The sequence below is a fragment of the Anneissia japonica genome, unplaced genomic scaffold, assembly GCF_011630105.1.
Source record: "Anneissia japonica isolate Jap-2015-1 unplaced genomic scaffold, ASM1163010v1 scaffold287963_len587249_cov193, whole genome shotgun sequence".
Lineage (NCBI taxonomy): Eukaryota > Metazoa > Echinodermata > Crinoidea > Comatulida > Comatulidae > Anneissia > Anneissia japonica.
In genome coordinates, this window is record NW_022750702.1 from 108804 (window position 1) to 117761 (window position 8958).

General features: G+C 34.1%; 1 protein-coding gene and 1 non-coding gene across 2 annotated transcripts in view; both read right to left on the reverse strand.

The window, feature by feature from the left end:
• Positions 1-2729: 2729 nt before the first annotated feature.
• LOC117121493 (nose resistant to fluoxetine protein 6-like) overlaps positions 2730-8958 on the reverse strand; it is a 10743-nt gene continuing 4514 nt past the window's right edge. Inside the window, exons 7-11 of the mRNA XM_033266697.1 lie at positions 7927-8034; positions 7554-7698; positions 5904-6090; positions 4541-4683; positions 2730-3601 (exon numbers count right to left, since the gene is read on the reverse strand). Coding sequence (XP_033122588.1) covers positions 3485-3601; positions 4541-4683; positions 5904-6090; positions 7554-7698; positions 7927-8034 — 700 coding nt within the window. The 3' untranslated portion in view covers positions 2730-3484. The remainder of the gene's footprint in view (positions 3602-4540; positions 4684-5903; positions 6091-7553; positions 7699-7926; positions 8035-8958) is intronic.
• On the reverse strand, positions 8157-8229 carry Trnas-aga. Its single transcript has one exon. It is a non-coding gene; the product is annotated as a tRNA-Ser (tRNA).

The following is an 8958-nucleotide window of genomic DNA, read 5'->3' on the forward strand; positions in this document are numbered from 1 at the left end:
TTTTCTGAAGCTTGTAATATCTTAATTAGCAACTTTTTGGTAAACAAGCTATTAAATCATACAGAAAAAATTTATCTATGATCCAATCAGAAACTCTAAAAGTATGGAATAACTTAATCTAGACACACCCCCAGTACATTGAGTATAGGCAAACACCCCACATCACTGAATCAGTAGAAGTAGAAGTAGTAGTAGTAGTAGTATCAGAAGAAGAGTACAGCAGACAGAGAGAGTTCAGAGATTAAGAGCTGACTCCACTCTAAAGGTTCTTTAACATCCGAGAAACCAGGAGTTAGTCAATTGTAAATATGTACAGTGGAGTAGTTAATGCCGAATAAAAGCTTTGCGGTGTACAAAAAGGAACTAGCCATTAAAATTCAATAACCAACCAGCTCCTAATATTTCAATATTCTATGGGTATCGTTCCAACATTTAAATAATAGACGTCTATTAACACAACAACAATTCCCCAAAATAATTGTAGGCCTACGACGACTAGAATCACTTTTTCTTCGAGTTGTTTAATAAGCTTGAAAATACCAATATAAAGACGATTGGGTAACCAAATTGATAGATTGTGTTAAAAGTGTCACTACCGATACGAATTATGCTGATCTGATCACATCATTGACCAATCTGATTAAAATGACCAACGTTCTTTATGGTTCCAATCGACTATTCGAATTATTATTATACATTGTTTTGATCGATTTATCCTTATTATATAATGTCTTTACATATTTAATAATCTAGGGTTCTATGATGGGTCATCATTGCCATGGTTTAGAGCGGGGGCGGATTATAGGGTGGGGATCAACGGCGCGGAATGTTTTTTAAAGTGGGGGGATTTCATAAGGTAATAAACCCAGTACCGTATGCGAGCGAAGCGACCATTTAGGCTGGGGGCCAGGGGGCCGCCAAGGGCCTCCGGTGGGGGTCCAGAGGCAAAGCCAACTGGAAGCTACGGATATTTGACGGAATTTGGTGAGTTGTATTATTATTTTATAGGCATTAAGCTACATTTCCGTCCAAGAAAGTGCCATTCCGTCCATCTACATGTACCATAATCATAATTCTTTTTACCGCAGCCCCAACCATGGTGGTGCTGAGGTATTATAGACCTCCAGTGACGGATCAAAGGCCCGGGGACTGAGCATCCCCCTAAATGTTTGAAAGGTATAAAGAAAATGAAGGAAAATAAAGTGTGCCATTTCCGTCCGGCCTTCTTAATCATAAATTTTGTTACCTCAGCCCTAACCATGGGGTGGGCTGAAGTAGAAGGACCCCTTCGCCCCACCCCTCCCCACATTTATATTAAAGACCCTTACCTAGGCCCCTCTATTTCGAATCTCTGAATCCGCCATTTTCCCCATCTGTTAAAGTCCCTCCCTGGCCGGATCTATATTTTGAATTCCTGGATCTGCCACTGAAGTCGCGAATGAGCAAGACTACACACCTATTTATTTTTATTTATTTATTTAGCATCCATTCAAATTTATTTATTTAGCATCCATTCAAATACAACACTAAGAGCAAGTAAATACAACACTACGAGTAAGTATGACGCAATGAAACCCTTTACTTGCAGCGCTCGCGTTAATATAGTGCACATTCATTACCGGTATCACATAGAAATCGAAATCAGTAGAGTGGTGGACGTATTCGCTTCAAAACAACTACAAAGAGATTAATTGCTTTCCTACCCTGTTCCCTGTCTCTTATACACATCTAGATGTGTATAAGAGACAGGCTATACATTCAAAATTATAAATTGGAGGACGGTAATTTGCAGAGTCAAACAGAATTTCCTATACGAATATATTACTCGTTCTTTACAATACCTTAATTTTTCCTTACTTTCAGAATAGAAATATCATATGAAGAAGTGACTATCCTACTTACCTTGTTAAACTATAGGCCCTAACCTCCTAAAAAGTATTATTTGTATCATTACATCATCACCATAGGTGCAATACTGAGCCACTTTTTCATCAACATAATCTTCTGAATATTTACAACATGAATAACGTACGAGTAGTATGCTTTATGTGTAGACATGCCCATGAACTGTTACCAAAGGTATTTAATGATCTATTTAAATTCACAGGTAATGTTCATAACTATCGGACAAGACAATGTAATAGGCTTCGTATTCTGTTTGTTAGGCTGACTAAAAAAAAAAGCCAATTCTCAATCTGTGCCCATGGCCCGCATGTATGGAACGATATTGATAGTAAACTAAAAACATCAAATACTCTTATGACTTTTAGAAAACTCCTAAAAAAGGAAGTTATTTCAAATTATCTTTTTTGTTTTTTTTTTGTTTTTTTTGTTTTTTGGTTATTTGTTTTGTAATTGGTGAACAACTGAATATATATATATATATATACATATATATATGGCATTTCCGGCCATCTAGGAATGCCATACTTATAAATTTTCCTACCTCAGCCTCAACCATGGTGGGGCTGAGGTAGTATCGACTCTTCATCTCGGAAGTATCGCCATTGTTCCTATTGCATCTTCAAATTTAACACCTTAAAATATCAAAAGTGTCTGAGCGCGATCCCAGAAAGGCACAGTTCCTGGCGGTCCCCGGCCATTTTGGTCCACTTTCCACAAATTCACACTCACCCAATAAAATTCCTGCGTACGGGCCTGTGATTAGTTTGATTGATTAATGGAATGTTTGATGTATAACTTGATTTATTAAATTGTTTGTGGGTAAACACAACACTTAAAACATAATCGTTTTCTATCACTAACATGATTTAATAAAATTACCGACATATGCTTATATTTTCCACTACAGTATAACATATTCCTATAAAAACGTTTTTAAAATAATTACTGGTGCGTAAACTACAAAACATTGTTTTTCATTCAGACTAGTTCGTTTGTGAGGAAAACCACCCATGAATTGACGTTTATATATCGGAACTGCATCATGGCTGTTAATAAAAACAATGTTATATACCAATCACAGTTCAGTTAATTAATAATCAATCAATAATAGGTTTATCAATAATCAATCAATAATAGGTTTATACAACAATGACATGAAAACAGTTGTTATAAGAGAAAAGGGAAAAAAAGCCATTGTTAGGATCGCAATTAGAACGCAGGTCTTGTCTCATAGTGACTCTAGATAATAATGTCATCAATTATTTTGAAACTATGGATGTGCATACTCCAAATATCTAAGTAACGAACGTATAATTTGTTCTAAATTAAAACTACATTCTGGTCTCTTAGTGAGAAAATAATGAATAAACATTTAATAACAGCTATGTCGACTACAGTAGGCCTATACAAAATATCAATGGGGCTCAACTGGCCCTACATTCAACCCTAAATTTCAATAAAACAAATTCATCAAAGCCTAATGTGTAGCCTATATAGTGATATAATTAACACATCTAACCTCATCCTACTAAACCATAAAGCTATCCTAATAATGTAAGGTTCAAAATACACATGTCAACTACTTTTTCTTGCGAAAAAACATTTTCTCCAGGCCCATTGTTGGTACTTCTACAAGTACTGATAACACAAATGCAGCGGCATACGACAGCACTATTGTTGCGATGAAAATACAAAACTGAAAAGTGAAGAATAATAAATATATTTCAGAAAAAAAAAACATCAAAAAATATATGGCATTATAAATAAATAATGAGTGGAGGTATGTGAATCACTATAATGTGAGTGGAGTTACCTCCATAGTCCAAAATGCACAGTTTAGTTTGGTTTATCATAGTGGGGCTTACATTTTTACACCAGGTAGGCGAATTACAGTAATCAACAAAGATGACGTCATCACATTTTACCTAGCCAAAAGTCCTATGCTAATTTTTATTTTTAAAACATAATTGCTTGTTTATAGAACCCACTGTTTTCCCGCTTTATGGGTTATCCTGGTATTTTGTCATTGTTCTGTGTGAATTTTGAGTACCGAATAAACCAAACCAAAACCAAATATTTAAACTATTGGACAAACTTAAATTGCTGAATTGCAGAATAAGATGGTCTTTTGACTATGATGACCATTGAGTCAGAAGAACTTTGTATGATTCTCAGTCTAGGACTAGGCCCGTGTTCGCAAGACGAGGCTATGAAAACATGTTAAAGTTTTCTATCTGTTAATTTCACTTTATTTCAAATCTAACGGGTCAAAATCATGACATTTATTAAAAACATATTTACCAAGGCTTTTCGATAAGTTACTTTACGATAAAATGTAGGAATAAATAAGTTTGAGGAGTTTTAAAACTGTAGAAATTTATTTGAACGGAGGCTTATTATAAAAAAAAACTGCCACCTAGCGATTTGTTTTGATGATATACCCACTATAACCACTTTGTGATGTCAGTTAGGCTTTATAGTTATTCTAACAATCTGCTATTAATTTTTCTCACTTGATTATATATCCATATATACATCGATATTTTAGACATAAGTTACATTGTGTTATAAAAACTGTATTAATTATTAACACAATAATTATCAAGATGAATCAGTACATAAAAGAAAAAGTTACCGTTTGGAAACCCCAATAGTCAAAGAGGAATTTTCTTGGTAAAACGCACAGAAATAACAACATTGGGTGTAACAGGTAGGCACAGAATGTAAGTCGAGCAAGCGGCGCCCATATACCCCAGGACAAGAACATGTTGACAGGCCCTGAAAAAACATAACATAACAGTACTTCAGAATGTATCTATACTAGTAATATGTATAGGCATGTTACCCACAATTACCGTTACCAATGCATCGTCGTCATAATCGGCACCACCACTATCATTTCAATCAGTCTTAATCATCATTGTAAACTTTATTTCTACACTATATATGTAACATTATTCGTGACGCATTTTGCGACGACATTCTTACCTAATAGTAATCTAGGCAAAGTTTTATTTATTTATTTTTATTTATTTATTAACCAAATCAACAGCAGACACAAATCCGCCACTTACAGAATGGTACACAAGACAGGAAACAGAAAACACTTAACTAATCACATCCGAGACAGTACGACGAAAAGTAGGCAAGTCAAAATTAAAATATCAATATTGGGATAGGCCTGAACTAAATTATTATAAGATATACTTAATCTACTAATAAACCTTTTTTTAAAACATTAACTCTACTAAAAGGAATATTAAAAACATTGTTATTTCTTAAGTTACGAACTGGAACACGGAGGCCAAAACAGGAAACTAAATTACAATCACAAATAGAATGCATACATTTAAATAGAAAAATAATCCCATCCAAGACAGTACGACGAAAAGTAGGCAAGTCAAAATTAAAAATATCAATATTGGGATAGGCCTGAGCTAAATTATTATAAGATATACTTAATCTACTAATAAACCCTTTTTTAAAAACAATAACTCTACTAAAAGGAATATTTAAAACATTGTTATTTCTTTAAGTTACGAACTGGAACACGGAGGCCAAAACAGGAAACTAAATTACAATCACAAATAGAATGCATACATTTAAATAGAAAAATAAGATCTTTAAGATATCTGCGGGACAGAGGTGAAAGTATAGAAAGGTGATAATCGTTATTGCAAGTATTTTTAATGTCATTATTTAAATTATTCTCAGTGGTCTGGTTGTGGCTGATGTAGCGCAAAAACCTGGAATGAAGCCGCTCAATGCGCGAGGCCTGAGTTTTTGAGAATGAATTAAAAATAATAATTTGTAAATAATTTTTTAACGATGATTGAATGCTAAGCTTTTCAATTAAAATATTGTATTCCTACCACCCCAGTTAAAATTTCTCTCATTTGATTTCTATCCTACCTGTCACTATTATATTCCCTTCTATTATTCCATAATTTTAAGATGGTGATGATTATAATTCGTTGAATAATAAAAAATAAAATTACCTCCGTAATCAAAAACGCAAACAAGTATCACCCAAGCTACGGCCAGAGCAAACGAGAATCTGCTGAACGTGTAGTACATGATGGCCGCACCCTGCCTTAGCTCCTTTCCACTATCTGTTTTCCAGACACTAAATATAACTACCATTGCCAGGATGATGGAAACACTCCATCCCACAGCTAATCCCCACTGTAAACGACGGTAAACACAGTATACAGTTAATAAATGATGTATTATAAATAAATAAATGAATGAATATATGTATACATATGTATATATATATATATATATATATATATATAGTAGGGTGTATTTTTTTTGTATTTGTTTAGTTAATCTTAAGTACCTTTATTGTATATTTTTAATTATATTAATCCACTATTCCGTATCCAAAGATACTATACAATGCAAATTACTGTTCTAGCCTGTAGGTGAATGACCCATTGAAAAAACTATTTCCTATAGTTAATAGATACCACCAGCTAACAGTCTCCCGAGAGTAGGTGGTGCTATGCTTTGTACATACCTGTGGTCCAGTGTAGGAAACACCTCGTCAACATAAAATGATGTATTAACCGGACACAGGAAATAGGGAATGGACAGTGACTTTGGGTGTTGCCTGAGGCTAAATGACCAATGATACGGTAATTGAATATTTGAATGAGTAGGGTGGAGCCAGATCCCCCTACATATACCCAGAATATCCAAAGAAGAGGACACAACAGAAAAGAGAAGAAAGACACAACAGAAAAGAGAAGAAAGACACAACAGAGAAGAATTAAAGAACACTGTGAGATCCCGATCGAAACTCCAGCGCACAGAAGTTTAGTCCTATAGTCGGATAGACTAGGATAAATGTGAATTTTCTTCAGAAAGGTGTTAACTGGTAGCCTTCCTGAGTTCAAAAGGAAGAAGATTTCTATATATTTAGCTTCACTATTTTCTTGACTTGGATCAGAAGAACAGCTTGATTTGCTATACCAAATACCAAGTGCAACCCGACGATTGCAAGTGGAAGCGATTTTGGACATCTTCCTGAACTGAACTATTTGCCGTATATTCTGAACTCTATTTATGTTGAACTTCTTGCTGTTACTATTATTTTACTTTCTACAAGCGTACGCTGCATTGCCGACGGTCTCACGTGAGTAGTTGCTAGGTTAGGTTAGGACACCATTCATCATAAGCCCCAATTTGTAATCCCACTTTGGATAATAAATTAATCCCTAACAAGTGTAATAGAGAGGCTTCTGTTGTTTTATTTGTGGCTATATATTAAACATCTACCGATTGAGCCTGCGCGTAACTGGAACCCGAGCCCCCACGATAAGTTAAGTGACTATTCGCTTACTTATAGTAGTGGTCACCCGCTACATATATATATAGGTTTATATACATATATAGTTTTAAATAAATAAATAAATAAATAAATAAATAAATAAATAAATAAATAAATAAATAAATAAATAAATAAATAAATAAATAAATAAATAAATAAATAAATAAATAAATAAATAAATAAATAAATAAATAAATAAATAAATAAATAAATAAATAAATAAATAAATAAATAAATAAATATATATATATATATATATATATATATAGGTTTATATGTTACGTTTATAAAATTAAAATATATATGTTGTAACCTTTGGAATTTTCGGCCTACGGCTTTCGTATGCAAACATGACATATCCTGTTAAAATACCGACGAGGAAAGTTGACATACGGGTGTAGGGTTTGTAAGAGATCCTATTAGCGTCTGTTTCCTCTACGCTTCGGTTATTGTAAAACCTTTATTTTCAGAGAAAATAGAATAGTTAGGGTTAGATTTAGGGTTAGGAATATAAGATATTTGTTTCAATTAAATTGAAATTATCTTAATTGCATACATGTATAATGAATTGATTCGCTTCGAATAGTATGGTCAGTTCTGTATTAACATTTTATCAAAATTAAACGTGGTTGGTAAATTATTCTAAAAAAAATAGTACTTATCGCAAATACATAAATGAATCTTACCCATAATTCAAGCCAGCCTTAAGTCCCCAATAGCCCGTTAGCGACGCAGTAATTATAAACGAGACACCGCATACAACCGCAACCGCTGTGAGGCCTAATCTGGGTCGTCTGTATAAACAGAATTATTAGGTATTACGAATTGTGAGTTTGCAGCAGGAAAATACCATAGGAGTGATAGTTTGCCTTACCTGACGTGTACGTCCCCAAATACTAGCGAAAAAATTCACAAGTGATTCGGGTGGGAATCGAACCCATGACCTTCAGGTATCTAGCCTGATGTCTTAACCACTAGACCACCGAGCTTGCGCTTGGTGACTAGTTATGATAAATCCGATCCCCTAGTAGCAGCAGGTACTGCAAATGCTATATAGAGTGATATGATGTTTTGCCCTACCTGACGCGTTATCGTACCGAATACTCAGTACCGGTACGTCCACAAATACTAGCGATAAAAGAGGATCAGATTCTAGGGGATAGGATTCATCAGTTAATTAAGACATCAGGTTAGATACCTGGAGGTCGTGGGTTCGAGGATAAAATGACAAATTTATCTTAAGAGTGGCACATTTTGTCATCTGGTATTAAAATGACTATTATCTTGACTAAGTCAATATTTTATCATGATTTTTGTAATACTAGCCAACTTATATTTTGTTTGTCACACATGCTGAAGAAGACCCGAGGATGGGATGAACTTGAAATATTTATGTTTTGAATAAATTTTGTGTTCTAAGTTTATACCAAGTCGTTGTCATCTCGTCTTCTTAATTGAGTGAATTATGGTTTAGGTTTTTTTTAATAAAGTTTCAAAAATTTCTATGTATGTGGAAAATGTAGTTGATGACCAAAGGTTAAAATTTTTATTTTGAAGACTGCATGGTCTAGGAAGTGTACATTTTTTTATGGGGCAAGTTTCCAAGGGCGGGTTTTCTAGGGGCGAGTTGACTGCCAAAGAGTGTTGCCAAAGTGCTGTCTCTTATACACATCTAGATGTGTATAAGAGACAGCACATATGCTGTACTGTATTATAAC